Source organism: Trichosurus vulpecula, chromosome 7 (assembly GCF_011100635.1).
Source record: "Trichosurus vulpecula isolate mTriVul1 chromosome 7, mTriVul1.pri, whole genome shotgun sequence".
Lineage (NCBI taxonomy): Eukaryota > Metazoa > Chordata > Mammalia > Diprotodontia > Phalangeridae > Trichosurus > Trichosurus vulpecula.
In genome coordinates this window covers 47,315,455-47,336,870 of record NC_050579.1, presented here as the reverse complement: position 1 = coordinate 47,336,870, position 21,416 = coordinate 47,315,455, and the positions used below count along the sequence as shown (strand labels likewise).

At 41.7% G+C, this 21,416-nt stretch overlaps 2 protein-coding genes across 3 annotated transcripts in view; one reads left to right on the top strand and one right to left on the bottom strand.

Moving 5' to 3' along the window:
• The window catches only part of GPR89A (G protein-coupled receptor 89A), a 42,151-nt gene extending 22,430 nt beyond the window's left edge, over positions 1-19,721 (top strand). For both annotated transcript variants that reach the window (XM_036768813.1, XM_036768812.1), the window contains 8 exons: positions 1,105-1,185; positions 5,556-5,665; positions 6,885-6,973; positions 7,898-7,990; positions 10,292-10,387; positions 14,647-14,736; positions 18,893-18,958; positions 19,082-19,721. In XM_036768813.1, the coding sequence (XP_036624708.1) occupies positions 1,105-1,185; positions 5,556-5,665; positions 6,885-6,973; positions 7,898-7,990; positions 10,292-10,387; positions 14,647-14,736; positions 18,893-18,958; positions 19,082-19,288 (832 nt within the window). In that variant the 3' untranslated portion in view covers positions 19,289-19,721. The remainder of the gene's footprint in view (positions 1-1,104; positions 1,186-5,555; positions 5,666-6,884; positions 6,974-7,897; positions 7,991-10,291; positions 10,388-14,646; positions 14,737-18,892; positions 18,959-19,081) is intronic.
• Positions 19,722-20,332: 611 nt separating this feature from the next.
• PDZK1 (PDZ domain containing 1) overlaps positions 20,333-21,416 on the bottom strand; it is a 39,406-nt gene continuing 38,322 nt past the window's right edge. Inside the window, exon 9 of the mRNA XM_036768034.1 lies at positions 20,333-20,844. Coding sequence (XP_036623929.1) covers positions 20,791-20,844 — 54 coding nt within the window. The 3' untranslated portion in view covers positions 20,333-20,790. The remainder of the gene's footprint in view (positions 20,845-21,416) is intronic.

The following is a 21,416-nucleotide window of genomic DNA, read 5'->3' as shown; positions in this document are numbered from 1 at the left end:
TGCCCTACAAGAGAAGAAGGGAAAGGGTGATGGGAGGGGAGTGGGGTGACAGATGGGAGGGCTGACTGGGGAATGGGGCAACCAGAATATATACCATCTTGGAGTGGGGGGAGGGTAGAAATGGGGAAAAAATTTGTAATTCAAACTTTTGTGAAAATCAATGCTGAAAACTAAATATATTAAATAAATTTTAAAAAAATAAAATGAAAGGTTGTTGCACAGCAAAAAATAAATAAAAATAAGTAAATGAATGAATGAATAAATAAATAAATAAAAAAAAGTGAATGAGAGAGATGTTTGAGAGATTAAAGACATGGGTGCAGGTCTTAGCATAGGCAAGAAGGGCTGAGCCATCCTATGAGACCAGAAGGAAGAAAAATGGGATGAGATGAAGAGAATGTTAGAGGCGAGGAACAGAGTAGAAAAAACAAACCATGATTAGCTTCCATCTTTCTAGTCAGGTGGCAAGATCATCTTCAGAGAGAGAAGGTGGCACTGGAATGAGAGGTTTGAACAGAATGGAACTTTGTAAGAGCCCAATCGTGAATGTCATAAACATCAGTGAAATGAATGAAGAATATCATGCAAAGGGAGGGTCCAGTTTAGTTAGAAGGCATCCATTTATAGTGAACCCATTTCGTGGGATCAGCTGACTTCAGTACTAGATGGTGGGAAAGTAGAAGCAGAGGAAGTAGATATTGGGTATCGAAGCTTAGCAGGTAGAAACAACATGATCTAATCCCAACTTCCACCCACACACGAGGGCTCTCTGTGCTCCGTATAATAAGAGACAGTGCTAAGGAGGTACCTTGGCATATGTCCTGCCTGTCATTGGACAAGACCTAGGGAAGAATGTACAAGAGATGAGGCGCTAAGAGCTCTCTGCTGTTCTTTAATCAGCGCAATTATTAGAAATGAAATGAAAGCGTAATTATTCTAATTTAGTGTGGCTGCTTTAAGGTTCTTGAGGGAAAGGCATGGGCTTGAATTAATTCACTGTACTGGGTGATGATGGATGACTTTAATTACACCAGACAGTGATGACGGCACCTTTCTTATGAGCCTAATACAGTGCTAACAGTATGTATGTGTATTTTATTACAGGAATGTGACAGACACAGATATTCTAGCCCTGGAACGCCGACTGCTTCAAACTATGGACATGATCATCAGCAAAAAGAAAAGGTCAGATTCTGAAACATTCGCAATGATTTTCATTCCTTTGAGGTTTCCTAGCAAGACAGTTTGAACTGTAAAAACTGCTATCAGCAAGGAACTTCTATCTTGCCCATTTCTGAGTGGCATCTTATATCTAAGGTATTTTGTATCTAAGCTGGCATGAAAATATTTTGAAAAATACAGTCACCTACTGGATTGAAAATTTTGCTTTAGAAGAATTAACAATTTCCATTCATTGTCATCCTGCATTGGATGATTAGAAGTGTGGGAGGGTATGTTTTTCCATGCTAGAGGTGAATCTTTTCTATTTTCTTTTCTCCAGGTGTCTTAATAAATCCTTCAAACATTCTAATGGTCATTATTGTGATTATTAATATCAAAGTTCTTTGAAAATATACATTTAAGTCAAAGTATTTCACAGAAGTTTATATACATTCAGAATATTTTATGGTGGGCAAACCTCACTGTCCACTGAATTCCTATTTATAGTACTTCATTTTGGTGAGGAGGTGACCCTGAGTTCTTAAACATCTATACCAGAGGACCAGAAATTCTAGAAGATCTTAGCAAACTGGAAGGGTCCTGTCATAGACCATATGTCTCTTTTAGAAGAACCAGCCTAGTTTATTTTGATAGCTGTATTGCAATATAAGTGGCTTCCTTTGTAATCCCATATATTTTATTTTATGCATTTAAAATCGTTTTTCTGAGAGTAAGCTTCCTAGACTGTCAAAGGGATCTATGACACAAAAAAGGTTAAGAACTGCTTTGGGGAGTTGTATTAGTGGAGAATCTCATACCAACCAAATAACAACTTGAAATGTGGCAATACCATGGCTAATGTCACCAAGATTTAACTGGGAGGTTTACTTAGGAAATGTGCAAATTAAAATAATTTTATCCTGTTTTCTATGTACTGTAATATGTTTCTTAAAATCTAAAATGTTCTGCCTTCACTAAAGCCATTAACGTTCATATATAAATAGAGATGTACTGGTCTTTAACAGCCAATTCTCCAGGAAGAAAAAAGTTTAATTTGCATTATTAACATTTTCCATCAATTTCTTAAGTACAACCAACAAAGCAATAAATCTAGCCCTGATTCATAGCATTTGCTGATTTCTGAAGCATTAATGCTCACACTCAAAATTTAACAATCAGCTCTTACAAACTCCTTTGGGTTAGCTCTAGCACAGACCTAAACAACTGCTTTGAGCTGACTCCAGCAAAATTCTAGATTTTTAAATGTCAATGAAAGAGGCTCCATAGTGTGTTGGATGGAGTGTTGGTTTTGGAAATGTGAAGACCTGAGTTCAGAGCCAGTGTCTGACACTTAGTAAGTTATATGACCTAATCAACCAGCTTTTATTACACACCTACTGTATGCTAGCTGCTGGGATACAGACAAAAAATGAAACAATCCCTGCTTTTTAAGAACTTACTTTATCTCAGAGGAAATGACATGTATACATATAACTATATACAAAGTACATACAAGATAATTTTATGCTAAGAAGGCACTAGAAGCTGGGATTCAGAAAGGTCTCATGTGATCTTTGAAGAAGTGAGAAATTCTGAGGAAAGAGAAGAAGCTGTACATTCTGGGCATGGAAGACAGTCCCATCAATAACCATTGAGTAGGTGCTTACTTTTGACTCAGAGCAATAGGATGTGTTTGTAAGTTTTTGGCATTTCATCACCAGCAGTGATGATGGGTTTGGGCTGAGCCATCTAGACTCCAGCGTAGTTCTCTCCATAACCTACATTTGTAGCTGACCAGGACTTTGAGGTAGGCTCTTTTCTTTGTAAAATATTTCAGCCCCATCATTACAGGGATCAACCTTAATCTTTTTAACACAGCCTTTTAAGACTTGCTTTTTATAGAGGCAAGTCTGTACCATTCTTTTAGAATTGACCAAATAGTTTGATTGTTTGTTAGAGCTTGGAAAACCACTTTGCAAAGTAGCCATTCAGAGGGGAGTAGGAAATGAAAAGCGCCCTCAGCTTTACCAGCAGAGGGCATCAGGAGGAGAAACGGGTTTACCAGACTAGCATGTAACACACGCATTAGCCATTGGGAGGAGCAGGAAGAAGAACATGGAAAAGGCACAGGATGTCTTCTCAGCTGGAACACTGTTTAGAAGATGGGGCTTGGAGGAGGAGTCAGGAGGCCTTGTTTTACTAAAAACAATGCTATTCATGCAGGGTCCGTGATCAAAGTCTTTCTGTTGGGGTCTCATCAGATGATCTCCATCCGAGAGTCTGATGTGATGTGTTATTTGTGTTACTTATTCTGTTGCTATAGCAAGTAAATCCTTTGTTCTGCTGTATTGTGAGATGGGCTCGAATGTAATTTCCACAGTCAAAGCAAATGCGTATAAACCTCAAAACTCCTCTTTCATTAATCCAAAATTGAAATTACAGTTACGTGGTAATCAGAAAATGCTGAGTGAAACTGCCCTAGATTGGTGTTCTTTCCTCAGATATTATTTTCTACATAGTTATTGATATAAAAACCTAGATTAATATGATGAGCAAATTCAGGCAGTGCAAATGTCTTCCCAGAAATGTATTTCTTCAACATTGTATAGACTGTGTATAAAGCAATATACTTTAAAGGTTAAGAATTTGTATTACCCTGAAGACTCTTCTTTTTGCCCCACATATTTCAGAGGAGGAAATAGAACCCTTTGTGCATGAGTCGGGCATGAGTTACCATCACCAATGGCCACGCCTTGTCTTTTTGGATTTCTTTACCATAGTCATTAAGTCACTACAGGTTGTTCCCTGGGCATTCTGGTCTCTCTTTTTTAAAGCTGTGTAGGGATCAGGGAAGACAGGCATTAGTGAAATTTTGGGCCAAACTAAAGATTTTTGCCAACTAAGGTTATCCATCATCCTTACAGAATTTTCTGGCCAAATCTGCTAAATGCAAAACTTGTTCTGTGTGTTCTTCGAGGTGTGTTCTTTTCCCCAGATTACGACTTTTGTGTTCTAGTCATAGCCGAGAACTCCCTGCTTGAGGTGGGCAACTAATGTTGTCCCAGCCAGAGTAGGATCTGCAGTGCTAAGAACAAACATTCCTAACTTCTTTAAAACTTCACATTGCTGGCGTCTTTTATTTGGGTCTTTTTTTTCCCCTTACCCCATCCCATGGGATTGGATGTAACTCTCCTAACAGTTATGGTTTTTTTCCCTCAGCTTTATCCACCTCAGACATAGCAGAATAGGTTTGTAAATCAGTAGAAAATTGCAGACCAAAAGGAAAAGGAACAGTTAGGATGGGATTATACAGCTTATCCCCAGTGTGAACAGCACATTCAGCAAGCTTCTGCTTGAACCTATTAGCAGCCTTCATAGACATATCCACCCCCATTTGGAAGCCAGGCAGTGGTGTGAGCACTTTGCAGTCATTGAGATGGAGGAAAATAGACATGCGTTTCTCTACCTCTTCCCTTTTTATCTCCTATCCTCTTTTTCCAGCACCATAAGTGACAAGAGGCTCCGTGTAAATAGGATAAGGACCCCTTCCTCCTCCACAGTCACCATCATGTTCCTGTTTAATAAGACTACCCACATCTAAAAGCAGAAAGGCAGATTGCTACATCACCAAGACATGGAGTCTGCTTAAGTCATTTGTCTCTTCCTGAGTAATTTCACTTTCCTAAGGTGCTGAAGCCTACAGTAAAAGAGAATGAGGCAGAAAAATCCAAACCTTGGGACTGTGGCCAATTGATCAAAATCCTCTTTCATTCACATACTATCCAACTGCTGACCTGAGGCTGTTACTGAATTAATAGAATGATTTGGGAAGGGTAGGTACATGAGTTAACATGGCTGGCACTTTCTGGAATTCCTTATTGTGCCGATCTTGCTAATAGTTTTCAAGAACCATTTGGCCTACAGAAATTGTATTGGAGTTACAACATTTGAGTTGATCCCTGAGACATTCTCCAATGCTATGTCTCACTATTCCTGCCCCTTGTTTCTTAAACCAAAGTAATCAGAATTTCCTTTATAGACACAAATTCCAACGTAAATCTTCCCAAAAGATAGTAGAAGGGAGATGCCACATATCCATTTCCATGGTCCCACCTTCCCAGTTTTGAGGGGCTTATTCTAATTTCTTTTAAACCTATAGGTACAGTGTCAGTTTCCATGGTCAATGTGATTTTGTTTGTCTAACTATATGCTACTGAGCCATTAGCAGGAAGTTTGAATCTAGCTGTATCTCTTCCTGAACTGACTCAAAGCTACTTTTGATTTGGAGGGGGCAAAAAAAGAAACTATGTAGTCTTCTGTGTAGGATCCTGGGTTTGGGTAATATGGCTTGTCTTTGTTTCTTTTCCAGGGCTCTGAATTCTCTTTCTTTCCAGGATAGCCATGGCCCGGAGAAACCTGTTCCAAAAAGGAGAGGTGAACAACAAACCATCAGGCTTCTGGGGAATGATTAAGAGTGTTACCACGTCAGCCCCAGGAAGTGAGAGTATCCTTTGTCTCTGTGTGAGCCTCATCCTCAGCCCCGGGTGAAGAGCAGACATGAAGAGAGGAATAGAGGCAGCTACTTCTGAGGTCTGTGTGCAAGTCAGCCTGTGTCCAAACTGGACAAAGTGCAGTATAGAGAAGGACGTTTTTATGATCTTTGCCATTCCACAATGTGACCTAAGCTCTTCCATCATCCTTTTCTTCCAGTGATTATTGATTTTAACAATGATATTTCTCTCTTGAGGTACATGGGCATAGTGGGTAGAAAGCTGGCCTTAAATTCAGGAAGGCCAGGGTCAATTCCTACCCCCAACATTGACTGACTGGGCAAGTCACCCTGCAGCCATTGCTCCAGGCACATCTTTGAGACTGTAAGCTGCAGGGAAGGTATCAATCTGTATTGGTAGAGGGAATTTCCTCATCCAGGAGGTCCCAATACCAGTGAAATCCCAGATCTGATCCCTAAGCCTCTTTCTATATCTACCTTTCATTTGCACAGTTCTGCATGGAGTCAAAGCATGTCCATAAGAGGGCTTATTTGAGCCATGCAGCAACCTTTTTGCTAGTACTTGGGTGGTGAACTAGAACATGGCCATGACAGCCATAGTGCAGTATATTGGTCCTCCTGCAGACTTATTGAGAGGGATAGGAGAAGGTGGTTCAGTGGGTCATTTGCAAAGTCAAAACAGCAGTGGGACAAAACACAGCAAGGTGGGGAAGATTGAGTGAGATTAGAGATAGGTATGTTTTGGAAGGAGTCAGACTTCCCTCCTTAAACATGTCATTTCCCAAGACCTGGAGTGGCCGGAACAGTAATGGTTTAGACGGTTTCAGTGCAGTAAGGATATCGCCACCAAAGAACGCTCAGGTAAAGCTTCATGATCTAGCCAGATTTAATAAACATGGACCACACTTTGGTCATCAGGCTGGTGAGCGCCTGAGGATGAGGGAGAAGCTGAGCGATGAGTGTTTATGAGAAGCATTTCAAGCCTTATTTGGGAGCTGGTAAAACTACTGTGGTCTGGAGCACAACTTTTACCTACGCTTTGAGGAAGCCATACTCCGTTTGGAGGTTTAGTGCTAGGCATCTGTGAGAAGAGCCACAGAGCCCTGAAAGCTGAACTATTCTGGGGACCTAGGAAAGGGATGGACTAGAAGTAAGGCTTAGCCGTCTGTCGGAACCTGAATAGAATATAAACCTTGACTCCATACTGCTCCAGATCTTACTCTCATTCAACAGGAAGTGGATGCTTTGGAAGAGCTAAGTAGACAGCTCTTTCTGGAAACAGTTGATCTATATGCTACAAAGGTACAGAGTGGAAGATTGCTAGACTGTCTCCAGCTATGGGGGGAAGAAAGACTAAGCCATCCCTTGGGCCCATATAACCAAGCAACATAAGGGATAGCTCCTTAGACAATTTAACATGAAAATTGTGACTTTGGGGAGTGGGGAGCTAACTCAAGCCATGGAGTGGCCGTTTCCACTCGTATAAGACAGCTCTCTATGCCCTCATGCTGCAGTAGCATTGCTCAGCCTAGAGCATCACAGTTACCACACTGTCCCCACTGGTGGCCCCTTTTGTCCTCTTCTGCCCTCTGCCGAATTTGTCCTGCTGGTCCTATGACACGCTTCTTCCACTTTGTCCAGCTGTATTCTGAAGAGCCAAGATAGGTCACAAAGCCATCTGACTGAAGGAAGCAGCTAGCCATATCTCCATTTAAACTGATCTATCCATACTAAGCGTGTCCTGCTCCGTATTCCTAAACTTGAGGGGAGAGGGGGAAGTCAGCCAGTGTAATAGAAAGAGTATTAGATTTGGAGTCAGAGAGGCTGGGTTTGGATCCAAGCTTTGCAACTTTCTCTATGATGACTAGAGTCAAGAGAATTCACCTCCCTAAACTTCAGTTTCCATTCTAGTAAAATGAGGCAGTCAGACTAAATAGATCTTTAAATTCCCTTGACCACCACTATTAGGCTGGGAGCTGTGTGATCTAAATAAGCAAAGCTCAGTAAGTGGAGGGTGAGAGTCATCTTGTTTTTTTGTTAGGAAAACAATCCTTTGTGTACAAGTTCAAGAATTATTCTTATGCTCTAGAACTTGAGTCCGTGTAATTTTTGGTCTCAGTTGTCTAGCCTGGGTGTGGCTTACAGAGGGAAGAGGGTTTAGTGGAGGCTGCATTTTGATTTCACATAAATCTAACATGTTACGTGTTTGTTTTTTTCTCCCCTCAGGAGAGAATAGAATATTCTAAAACTTTCAAGGGAAGATACTTTAATTTTCTAGGTTATTTTTTCTCTATTTACTGTGTTTGGAAAATTTTCATGGTAAGTGTGCTATTTGTTGTGTTGGAGTTCTTGTAAAGATAATGAGAGGGGAGGGTTGACTTAATAACTTTAACTTAACTTGCTTATAAAACATTGTCCCAACTTTTGAAACTTTTTCTAATTTCCATCATTTGCATTTTTGTCTATCTTCATAATAATAAAGCACTGAAATATAAAGCATGTAAAATGAATAGAACTGTTTGTTATTAATGATTTCAAGTGGCTTTCCATCCAGTATAATGATTGAGTTTAAAAGGCAACATAGTCAACTTCTGGTGGCCATTTGGAAGACAGATCACCTGTGTGCTTTTTGTTTAATCATCTTCATCTTTAAAATTAATGTCAAAGTAGTTAAGACTAAAAAGCTTTAGATTAGCTTACCTCTTATATTTACCGATATAATTTCTTTGTAGCTGTTGTGTATCATGTCCTGTAGTACCAATTCTAATATATATGTTTTCTAAGTACTGGCTGCCTTTCTTCTTTCTGTTCTTATCTGTGGTCTCCAGTGATTTTCTAAGTAAATACAGTAAAAGCCAATTTTGTTGCATGATTTTATTTTCCTAGTTGGAGTGTATCTAGACTAAGAGATGATCTGGCAGTGATATGATTAATTTAGACTATACTAGTTGTTACCAAATTTCTATTTCATTTTGCACTGTATATGAACATAGTCCCTAGGGTGCCTTGGTTTGGTCATCATCCATGAGTACTAACCCAAATCATGAGTGCTCCCCATGGTTCCTGAGCCATCCTTTCTCTGTTTCTACCCTCTCTTCAGTGAGCTTATCAGTTCAGCAATCGTCTCTATGTAGATGACTCAAGTCAGTGTGGTTTCTGAGCATTTGTCCTACATTACCAACCACCTAATAGACATCTGCCTAAATGTCCTGTGAGCACCTCAAACTTAATATATTCAAAACAGAACTCTGCTGCTTCCCCCTTTCCTTCCCCAAACTTCCCAACTTCTGTTAAGGCTGTCACTGCCCTGCCAGAATTATCCTTGACTTATCACCCTCCTTCCCATCCAGTCGGTAGCAAGCTTGGGACTCCTTGACCTTTACAATATCCATCACATCTGTCCCCTCCTCTCCATTCACGCAGTGAATTCACCGTAGTTGAGGTTCTCATCACGCTTTACCTCACCTGGAGTATTGTAATAGTCTTCTGATTGATGTTTTCATTTCTGATCTCTCTCCTTTCCTTCATATAGTTACCAAAAAAAAAAATCTTCCTAAAGCACAGGTCTGATCATATTGCTTCATTCCTTCCCTGTTGCTTCTAGGATAAAATACAGACTCCTCAGATTGGTCTTTGAAACTTTTAATTTAACTCTATCCTACTTTCCCAGAATTATTTCACAATACTCCTTCACACACTGTTTCGGCAAAACTTGTCTATAGCTGGTTGTACAGCTAAGCAGTTCATCACACACCTCTGGGCTCTTGTTCCTAGAATCTTTAGACTTCTTCAAGGCTCAAAGTAGGTGCCACTTCCTATGGGAAATTTTTCCTGAGCTCCCTAGATTTCAATGCTCTCTCCCACTTCAAATCATTTTGTATTTACTCAGCTGTCCGCATATTGTATCCTGGAGTGTAATGTCTTTTCCTTTTTGTCTTTGTATTCCCAACACGTTCCCCAGTGCCTTGCATGTTGTGGGTGTTTGAGAGGAAGGGAATTGACTGTCCAACTAGAATCTTCTTCCAGAGTACGATTTCTTTGGCTTGCAACAAATGCAAAGAGATATTGCACTTTTTTCTTTGAAAACGAATGGACTACAAAACTTTAAAAGAATAGTGCTTTATATGGGTAAAATCTGATGTACTGGGTACTACAATTAAAAAGAAATATCTCTTTTAAGTAGCAAATCAACAAACTCAATATTTATTGATCATCTGTTGTATTCCAAGCAGTATGGATGAAAGGTGCATTGGCAGCATACTCTATATGTTTTAAATGGGTTTGGAATAATGTTATTAATTGGTATTAGCAATACCACTCCAGGTATTATTCATGAGCTTGAATGACCCAAAAGCATCTTCTTATTACCTTTGATTCTGTGCAGAACTCCTCTTAACAGATAGAGTTGACTTCAGAACAGAGATGGTTTATATGGAAACATTTATTTAATTACAGATGAGTTAAAGAAATAAGTGTTTTCCACATATAATTTGAATCTTGTATAGAATTGCCATCTTTGGGCCTATGCAGGAACCATCCTGTCAGGTAATGCTATGAGGGTTAGTTTATGATTGTAAAACTCTTGGTCAAAATAGCAAGTGAAATATGTGTTTTTTGCAGGCAACAATCAACATTGTGTTTGATCGAGTTGGGAAGACTGATCCTGTCACAAGAGGCATTGAGATCACAGTGAATTATTTGGGAATCCAGTTTGATGTAAGAGTTGTTTGAATATCCTAATTTATTCTTCTTTTCCTTGTTTTGTTTAATACAAATGAGAATTGTTCAGGGTCTAACCTACCCTTCTGGACTTACTTCACACTTCTTACTTCCAGAGTATTCCAGACTTTTTCATGCTGTTCCACCTAGGGCACCACATTCTGCATATCAGGCACAACTTACCCCAGGATTTGGCCTTCTTTCTCCTGGTTTCATGCCTGGAATGCCCTCCCTCTCTGCCCACCTTTGTCTCTTAGAATTCTTAGCTTCCTTCAAAGAGGTGGACTTCCACTGAAGATGGCAATTTAAAAGGCTCCAGACAACCCCAGCTCCCCAGAAAAACACTTATTAACAGTGAGGAAGAACCTCAAATCAAATTTCAAAACAAAAATGTTGCTGAGCCCTTCTATCCCATACAACATGGCATGAGAAGCTAGACCTTAAAATAGGGATCAGGCTTGCTGGCAGAAGATACAGGAAAACCAGGCCGAGTGGCACTTAGGGGGTCCAGGGACACCCCTGGAGATCAGTTTAAAGCCAGTGTCATCTCTGGTGGGGCCGCCCTAGTAGCTGAGGCCTGGAGCCAAAGACCAAAGCCACAGATGTCTGGGTAAATGACTGCATAGGGACGTGGGGCAGTATGATGACCAGAGATTTGTAGTAGTCCTAGGAGACCAGACTAAAACTAGTGGGCCTGAGTCCTGGGACCTTGGACTTCCAGTCAGTGACTGCACAGGGATGCTAGCCTGGGTGTGGCTCATACAGGGAAGAGGGGTTTAGTGGAAACTGGATTTTGATTTCATATAAATCTAACATGTTACATGTTTGTTTTTTTCCTCTCCTCAGGAGAGAATAGAACATTCTAAAACTTTCAAGGGAAGATAACTTTAATTTTCTAGGTTATTTTTTTCTCTATTTACTGTGTAGTCTTTAATACTAAAAAGGCCAACAAGACCCATTGGAGAAGCCACAGACTGGGATAGTGGGCAAGACTGGGAGCCAACACTGTCCATCTCCAGTCCCACTATGAAAGGGCTGTGGAAGAAGGCAGGGTCTGGTTCCATGCAGACTTCTGCCCAGAGATGTCCAAATTGTAGAGGAGGCAACAAGACATCTGCCTAAATGTTCTGTAAGCACCTCAAACATATGGAAGTGTAATCTAGAAATACATTAAAATAAAAAGTAGTAGACAAGATAGGAAGAGGGGAGTTTAAGAAGGGTTAAATTAGAGAGAGCAGAGACAGAAGCTAAACTACAAAAAAGATATTATAAAGGGAAAATCAAAGGAGAGAAAGAAAGGATAAGATCCAGCAATTTTCATCTGGATTGAGTGAAGAGGAAGAGTAAAGGATTAGGACTAGACCATTCCAATTATAAATAGCTAGTGTTACACTCAGTTGCTTTCTATTACCACTTCTTTTCCTCATAAAAGGAGGCAGATGAGGAATAAAGAAAAGGAATATTATAAGATATGATGAAAGAAAAAGCACAACTGGCAATCCTAACCATGAATGTGAATGCGGTGAACTAGCCTACAAAATGGAGGAAACTAGCAGAATAGTTTATAAAGCATAATCCAACTGTGTTGTTTGTAAGAAACACACTTAAAACATAATAAGTCATATACAGAAAAGCACAGTTAGCAATCATTAGACAAAGCAACAGTAAAAATAGATATGGCAAAAAGAAGCAAGGAAGCTACATGATGCTTAAAGGAACTATTATGTAATGATATAATATCAATTATATATATGCATTCATACATACACAAACACACACGCACATGCACACACGCATGCACATGCACACACGCGTGCTGTCCTATCTGGAAGAGGACCAAAATGACATGATCACTATGGTAGAGTCAAGTTACAGTGTGTCCAACTGTGGCTGATCAGACCAATATGAGCTCAGAAGGCTCTACCACAGGTCAGGCACAAATAGTCCATGTACACATTTGGGGTGGATTCTCTAAGTTTGCTCATCTCGAATTTTCTTTTGAGCTACTTCAATTCTGTTTCGCTCATAGAACACAGCAGCTTTTCTGATGAGGGCACACCATGATGGGCGGTCCTGTGCCAGTGTCTCCCATGTCACACAATCAATTCCAGAGTTCTTAAGAGAGACCTTGAGAGTGTACTTGTATCACTTTTTCTGACCACCACGTGAGCTCTTACTCTGTGTGAGTTCTCCATAAAAGTCTTTTTGGCAAGCTGGTTTTGGCAAGTTCAAATGTTTGGCATTTGAACGTGGCCAGCCCATTGGAGTTGTGCTCTCTGCAGTAGAGTTTGAATGCTTGGCAATTTAGTTCAAGAAAAGATCTCAGTGTCTGGCATCTTATCCTGCCAAGTGATCTTCAGAATCTTCCTAAGACAATTCAAATGGAGGCAATTCAGTTTCCTGGCATAGCTCTGGTATATTGTCCAGGTTTCACAGGCATACAACAGTGAGGTCAGCACAACGGCTCTGTGTAGGCCTTCTCTTTGGTAGTCGGTCTAATACCTCTTCTCTCCCACGCTTTTCTTTGGAGCCTCCCAAACAATGAGTTAACTGTGGCAATTTGTGTGTCAACCTCATTATCAGTGGGTACATCCAGGGAAAGTATATTGCCCAGGTAAGTGAACTTTTCCAAAGCATTCAGAATTTCTCCATTCGCTATAACTGATGGTTCCACATAAAAACAAGAAAAATAAAGTTTACAAAGTATGCTTCAATATGCATTTAGAATTCATCAGTTCTCTCTGTGGAGAGAGATAGCATTTTTCATGATGGGAACTTTGGAATTGTCTTGGATCAGTATCTTGATCAGAGTAGCTAAGTCTTTTGCAGTTGGTCATCCTTACAATATGGATGTGACTATGTACAGTGTTCTGGTTCTGCTCACTTCAGTTTGCATCAGTTCATACAAGTCTTCCCAGGTTTTTCTGAGAGCATCCTGCTCATCATTTCCTATAGCATAATAGTATTCCATCACAGTCGTATACTACAACTTGTTCAACCATTCCCCAGGTGATGGGCATTTCCTCAATTTACTGTAAGTCTTAGAAAAAGGGTGGATCTCCACATGTTAGGGATGTTTTAAGAAGATTCTTACTCAGTTACAGGTTGAACCAAGTAGTCTGTGAGGTCATTTTGCAGCCCAGCCTCTAATTCGCACCCATTCCTAGGAGAAGCATGTAAATGATGCTCTCCTAATGGTGAATCAGTAACATCTCTTTGTTTGGAAAGGGAGACCCATTATCTTTCCTGAAAGCAGTCAGTATGTGTGCTGTATTGATAACTCTTGTCTTTTTCATTTATGTGAGTTTCTTTCATCTTAATTTCACAAGTCTGAGTTTAAAAAAAAAAAAAGTATTGTTCCTTTGTCAGTGCTGAGAGAGGATATGCAGCCTTTGATATTTGACTCCCTTCCTCATATGATGCATTCTGCCTCTGAGAAGGCTTCAGCAAACGCTCTGTAACTTTGCATAAAGAGATCTTAGATTTTACTTGCAGCAGCTCCTGTTCAAATACCTTTCAGAACTCCACTGTGTAGTGCAGGGATTCTGCCCCACACCCGGCCCCCAAACCTGCCTCTGACTCGAGTCAGTACAAGAAGAGAAAAGCCTACATGTCATATTGAAACTTCACATGCAGTTCAGCTACTTTCTGGAACTTGCCTAAGAAACTCATGGAACTCTTTTATCTTAAGCAAGAAGGTTAGAATCTTTGATATGTATGAAGTGGTCTTACAATTTCACACACAGTGACTTTTTTCTACAATGGGGTAAATAATCAAATAGTCTTCAGTTCTTTTCCCTTCGTTAGGATTCTTTAATTGCATGGGAGAGTTGTCGGTTTTTCTTATCTTTCCAGTCTGCGGGCAGTGCTTGAGTTAGTTTGTTCAGATTTCTTCTCTTCTATTTCTTTTCAAGATAATATTTAAACATTGGTCTTAATCTTTCTCTAGCTATTTTAATCATTATTCACTTGCCCCGCAAATATACCCGTTGTGATCTCATGTAGGTAGATCACCCAGCCTCTCGATGTAGAATGAGGCCACATGGATAATGGCAAGAGGGCTGACTTTGGGATTAAAAGATCTGAGGCAGATCCAGATGCCATAATCTCATCTGCAAAATGAGAAGGATTAACTAAATGATCTCTAAGAACTTTTCCAGCTTTAAATCATATGATCCTATGAATAGATTATAGTATCATGACCATGTTCTCACTCTGCAAAATGTTGATATTTCTTTTCCTTATTTTTGTGACAGGTGAAATTCTGGTCCCAGCACATTTCCTTTATCCTTGTTGGAATAATAATTGTCACATCTATCAGAGGATTACTTATCACTCTTACCAAGGTACTGTGCATCTAACCATAAAAAGTACGGTCTAAGGGAGGGTTATGTTTGGAATATGCAGGTGAGGTAAAAAAAAAAATCAATCATTTTCTTATATGACTGAAACAGAATAAAAATGGTTAGCAGGAATTGGAACCTAAGAGAAATGAGAAGGAAACATCTAGCTGTTTTCAATGCATTAAAGTCACCACTGCTACATCCCAGGGTACTGAAAGAACCAGCAGGTGATTGCTGGGCTACTGTCAGTGACCTTTAAAAAGTGTCATTATTTTCTAAATTTTCAAAAAAGAAGAAATAAAGAAGTCTACAAAGCATAGGCCATTAAGCTTCATCTAATTACTAGCAAAATTCTAGTTTGTGAACGTTTTAAAAGAGAATCAGTAATCACAAAGAGCAAACGTGACTTGAAGAGCAGGTCATGCCCCCATCCTTATTCTTTTTTCCATAGAGTAAATAAGGTATAATATCCAATGAACACTGTGAACATTGTATTCTTAGATTTCAGTAAAACATTTCACTTCGCCTCTCTTACTGTCGTTGTAGACAAAATGGAGAGAGGTGGGCTGGAAGAGAATACCATTAGGTGCATAACTGGTTAAATGACTCAGGCAAAAGACTACTCAGTTATTCATGCCCAATGTTAACTTTGGAGAGAGGTCTCTGGAGCAGTGCCCTGGGGATCTGGCCTTGGCTCCATGCTATTCAACATTTTTGTCAGTAACTTGGATGCTAGACAAACTTATAGATGACATGAAGCCCAGAAGGTTGATAAACATATCAGGTAATAGATTTAGAAGGTCTCAACAGGCTAGAATAATGGCCAGATCTAGTTACTAAGATAAAATTCAGTGGAGACAAATATAAAAGTCCTGTATTTAAACTTTAAAAATCAACAAATTACAGTTAACATTCACAATTACAAGCTGGACAATAATTAGAGGCACGGTGGTGTGAAGAAATGGGGAGGGGAGTCCGGGAGGGAGGGGACTTCGGGACTTGTTAGGACCTGGGTTCAAATCTCTGCTGATGTTGACTACCCGTGTGACTTTGGACAGGTCCTCTCACTCCTAGACCCTGGTTTCCTCTCCTAGGAGTGAAGGGGTCCGACTAGACTCCCTCTGACACCGGTCTCTGCTCAAGACCAATGACTTTGTAATCCTGGTGGGGTCTGACCATCTCTGAAGTTGTGTTTTCAGTTCTAGGAACCACATTTGAGGAGGGACATTGACAAAATGGAGTTTATCCAGGGGGGAATAACCAGGAAAATGAGGAAACTTAAGATGATGCCATATAAGGACTAGTTGAAGGAACTAGGAAAGGTTAGCCAGAGGAGGGGGGTGGGGAAGACCTAGAGGAAACAGGCTAATTGTCTTTAAGTGTTCAAAGGGCTTCCATCTGTAACTGACTCTGCTGGGTCTCAAAAGGTGCTCTAGGTTGAAGTCGCAGACAGGCACACTTAGAACTAACAAAAGGAACATGTTTCCTAACAATTAGAACCATCCAAAAATAGAAGGGGTTGCCTTTGGGCATATAGTGGGTTTTTCTTCTTTGTAGGTCTTCAAATAAAATGAGAGGATCAAGTTTCAGGAAGGTTGTAGAGGGGTTTATTGTTCAGGTATTGGTTGGACTAGGTGGCCTCAGAAGTCTTCAGACTCTGAGTTTTTGTGGTTTTGTAAAAACATTTGACTGTGTTAGCCACTGAACAAACAAGAACTCTTCCTAGAATAGAAATGTTAAAGAAAACAGAAACAGCTCTTTGCACCCTCCCTGCTGCCTACAAACATACCCAGCTCTCCTCCACCCTTCGGGCTTTGTCCCATACCTCTCATCCCTTTCGCAGCCCAGCTCCTGGAGAAGGCTATCTCTACTGTGGCCTCTCCATCCTCACCTCTTCTCTCATGCAGCTTTCAATCCCTTTTCTTCTGGTTTTCCCAGCTACCAGCCCATTGCCTCCTTCCCCTGCCTCTTGAAATTCCCTTCCTTCTTTCAAAGCTCAGCTCAAGTACTGTCTTCTAAAAGATGCCTTTCTGGATTTCCCCCAGGTGTTAGAGCCTCCCTAAACAAACAAAACCACAAAACACCTTGTTTTGTATTTACGTATCTGTGTACATGCTGTTCACACATGCACACGCGCACGCACACACATGCCTCATTGCCCCTTGGGGGCAGGCACATGGGATCCTAGATTTAGAGTTGGGAGGAACCTCAGAGATCACCTAGTACAACCTCCTCATTTTACAGAGGAGGAAAACTTGTCCAGGGTCATCTAGGTACCAAATGGTGACACCAGGCTCAGCTTCCTTTCCACTGGCTCCCCACAGGAGGCTCCTAAATGTTCTTTAGTTTGCATGGCATCCCAGCTAGGCCTGGGCATTTTAGAGGCATCAAGGGAGGAAAAGTGAATATTTATGTGGCCGTGTGGGAAAGCTAGCCACAAAGACCCTGCTCCTGTAGGGCATGGGGGAAACTGTTGGCTTTCCTCTGATCAGTGTGGGAAGGAGCTGAGCATTTCAGCAGCTATTAGAATGGGGGGGAAGAAGAAAGTTGTGAAGGAGACTTCCGGGCCTACAGCACGCTTCCCAGGAGTGAGAGGAGGGAGTCAGCAAGGGGACAGAGTGGGGGGTCCTGATAGAGCCCAAATTTTCAACTCTCCAGTTTAAATAGATTAAAAATAGTGAACTAAAATAATAAAATTAAAAATAAATTTAAAAAGCGAAGAGAGAAAGGGAGAGAGGAAGAGCACAGACCTTCAGAAGAAAGTTGCTTTTCAGGTGAGGAAATGGAAAGGATAAGAAGGCATAGGATAACCCAGCAAAGGAGATTTTAAGTGACTGAGTAACAATAGCCGGCATGTCAAGGCGAGGCAAGCATTTATTAAGCACCTACTATATGCCAGGCACTATGCTAAGGCCTGAGGATACGAAGAAAGGCAAAGAACAGTCCCTGATCTCAAGAAGCTCACATTCTAATCGGGAAGACAACATGTCAACACTGTGTACAGACATGACCCATTCAGGGTAAATTGGAGATCAATCTCAGAGGAAAGCCACTGAGGTTAAGGAAAAGTGGGAAGGGCTTCTTGCAGAAGGCAGGCCTTTAGCTGAGACATCAGAGACAGCAAGAGGCGGAGACGAGGAGGGAGAGAATTCTAGACATGGGGGGCAGCCGGGAAATGCCTGGACTTGGGAGATGGAGGGGTTTGTTCAAGGAATAGCCAGGAAGCTAGTGTCGCTGGGTCACAGAGCACATGGAGGGAAATAGGGTGTAAGAAGACTGGAAAGGTAGGAGGGGACTGGGTTATAAGGGCTTAAAAGCCAAACCGAGGTCTTACATCTGATCCTGGAGGCAATAGGCAGCTACTGGAGTTTATCGAATGTGGAGGAGGGGCAGGATGACTTGTATTCTGGGAAGATAAACTTACAGGTGCATGGAAGATGACCTGGAGTGCAGAGACCCGAGGCATGCAGACCCACCAGCAGTCCAGGCCTGAAGTTAGGAGGGTCTGTCCCAGGGTGCAGGCAGTGGTAGAGGAGAGAAGGGGGCGCACACAAGAGGCCGTGACGCAAAGGTTTAGAAGGCGGTTTGCATGCGTTACTTTGTTTGATCTCACAATTCCTATCCCCTCCCCAGTCAGGTAGTTACAACAGGTATCACCGCCACTTTACAAATGAAAAAACTAAGGTTCAGTGACTACCCCAAAATGGCGTATCTGCTGAGGCTCTGAGGCAGGAGGTTCACTCTGGGAAGAAGCCAAGGGCATCTCATCCTCTGAGTGTTTGACTCGGTCAGAGATGGAGCAGAGACCCTGAATCTGCTTGGTGGCCCACCTTGTTGCCGTCATTGACGTGGGCCCGCAGCTGTGAAGACAGCCGTGTGGACAAGATGCTCTGCGGTTAGGTTGGCCACTGATCACTGCCTCTTCCCAAGGGTTTCCATGATAATGAGGTTACGCCCCAACCCTCTGGACTCTCCCCTAAGAGCGTGCTCTCTGGCAGTCCTCCGGGGCTCCTGCACACCTCTCACTGTCCTGGGCTCCATTACTGTTCTATGACAAAGACAGGGTGAGGGTCTCCTGTAAAGAGCCCATTCACCTTGAGGGGTCCTATTGTTGATTCTACAAGGTCATTTCACATTTCTCTCTCCTCTTCTTGGACAGTTCTTTTATGCCATTTCCAGCAGCAAGTCCTCCAACGTTATCGTCCTGCTCTTAGCACAGATCATGGTAAGTGGGGAGGGAGCCACCAACATCATTAGCACCCTCTAGGCTCTGTCTGCTGTGTCACCCCCTGTGTCTAGCCTCCCTTCAAGGTGCTTCCTGGCCTGACTTCTGTTTTTTGATCTCCAGGGCATGTATTTTGTCTCGTCGGTGCTTCTCATCCGGATGAGCATGCCCCTTGAGTACCGCACCATCATCACTGAAGTCCTTGGAGAACTGCAATTCAACTTCTACCACCGCTGGTTTGATGTGATCTTCCTGGTCAGCGCTCTTTCCAGCATCCTCTTCCTCTACCTGGCGCACAAGCAAGCTCCTGAGAAACACATGACCCCATGAACAGAAAAGACTTGAGCCTGTCTCAGACTGCTGAAAGCCAGAGAGGCAAAATCAGAATGTCAGGGAGGAGCGAAACTCAGGGGGTGGGTTGTTTAGGTAACAAAAATGCTATGGTGGCTTACACTGCCTCCAGCATTTCTACATCTCCTCCCACAAGGAAACAGTGATCATTTGTGTTATCAGGACTGGCAGGAGAGAGGACAAGCAGATCCAACTTTCAGGCCATGGGAACATTTTCTGTGTGCAATATGGTGCCCACATTAGAAAAATCAAAGGGAGTCACAATCAAAGCAAAAAGCACACTGGAAAACCAAGGCAGAAGGGATTGCATTGTCACTATTCTTGGGTGATTTTTTTTGTTTGTTTAAGTTCCAATTTCATCAAGAACAAGAAAGGGAAACTGGAAGTCATTAAAATCAAAGTTTTTGTGGTACACTGGTTTCAATTTACTTCTTACGTCCTACTTGGGAACATTTTGCCCAGGTAAGACCATAGGCCATGGGAGCACAAACTGTGCTCACTTGAGTTGAAGCCCCAAATTGACAAATGGAACATAGACCCCCTACATTTAATTATAACCACAAAGGGCAACTGCTGTTGGCTAGGAAGTTCCTTTTCCCTGACCTAAAAAAGCAGTTTTATGTTGATATATCAGTATGTCTTCTGTGTTGATCCCCTGGGGGGGGTGGGGTGTCAGCTGAAAGAAATTCCACCAGAGAAACAGCCTCTTTAAAGTCTTATTAGCCATAAGATCATTTGAATATGGGGTATTCACTTAGAATGATCAATGAAAGGTCGGAGGAGAGAAAATGGGATGAGGCCGTAGGAAGCCATGGGAAGGGGAAAGGACACTGATGGAAGCGAGGGGACACATGGTCTAGGTCTAGTTCTGCCACGACTGTCGTATCCCATCTAGCTCAAAAAGGTGATGAGGCTGTAGCTTCCTCCCATAGCCATGCCCTAGCTTTCTAGTGAAAACTCAGAGGCTCAAGATGTTTAGCTGGCATCCAAAGCAGCTGAAAAGGAAAACGCCACACACTCACGTCACACAAGTATGACTGATGTTTATTCTTCATCACACTCACAGATACATAGCACACTACTTCTAAGAAAGGTTGATCTGGTCAGATTTCACAAATCAAATGAACTGTCTCCTCTACTAATTGTGAATCACTGTTGGTGCTCAAGAGGCACAAGCCTGTGCTGAGAGGCTTAACTTCACCTCTCTGTCTCATAAAATCACTTGAGAGAGAGGGTGTGGGAATGAAAATGCCTCATGGGTTCTCGTTTTCTAAGTGAACCATAAGTGAACTGGCTGTCTACGGCAGCCATCCCTACAATGGATGAAAGGAAAAGACCAGGGGCTTCTCTCTGGTGCAGGTTCACATGGAGTCCTTCCCTGTAGGGTTACTTTCTTCACAACAGGTAACTGCTTTTTTCTATAAGAGGATTATTCCTGTCAAATTCCAGGACATTCTAGTCAAAGCCAAGGATTGGTATCCTCACAATGCAGTGTCTTCAGAGCTGGAGGAAGAATGAGAGCTTGTGCTGTCAGCCTGCACAGAAGAAAAGGATAAAAAATTATTTACAAATGATGCAACTCAAAAACCCAGAGATCACCTTCCAAAAACATCCCAAGGAGTCTGTTAATCCATAAGAAGATTCAATGTGAAAAGAGGCAGGACACCTAAGTTCTGATCTTGGCTTTGCATCTGACGTCCTGTTTGATTTCAGGCCTCTCTCTCCAAGGAGACAAAAGGCATGAGCATTAAATGTGGAATAACAGTGTAGTTGACGTCCAATAGGAGCATTTTGGCTAAACTATTGAAGAAAATAAGTGCTTTCTTAAGAGGCCCAGAGCACAAGACCAAGGAGTAGTTTTATGTTATGAACTTGAAATTTTGCTAAAACAGTGGTCTGGAGTCTGCGTGGTCTTCTAGAAGGAATGTTGGATGAGGATTCAGGAGACGTCTAGGCCTTGTTCTGCCACAGACCCACAGTGTGACTTGGGGCAAGGCCTTCCACCTCTCTGGTTTCTGGTTTCCTCATCTAAACATTAGAGAGTTGGACTAAGTAATTTTCCAGCTCTGAAATTCTATGATTCAACAACTTGCCTATTAAGATTCCA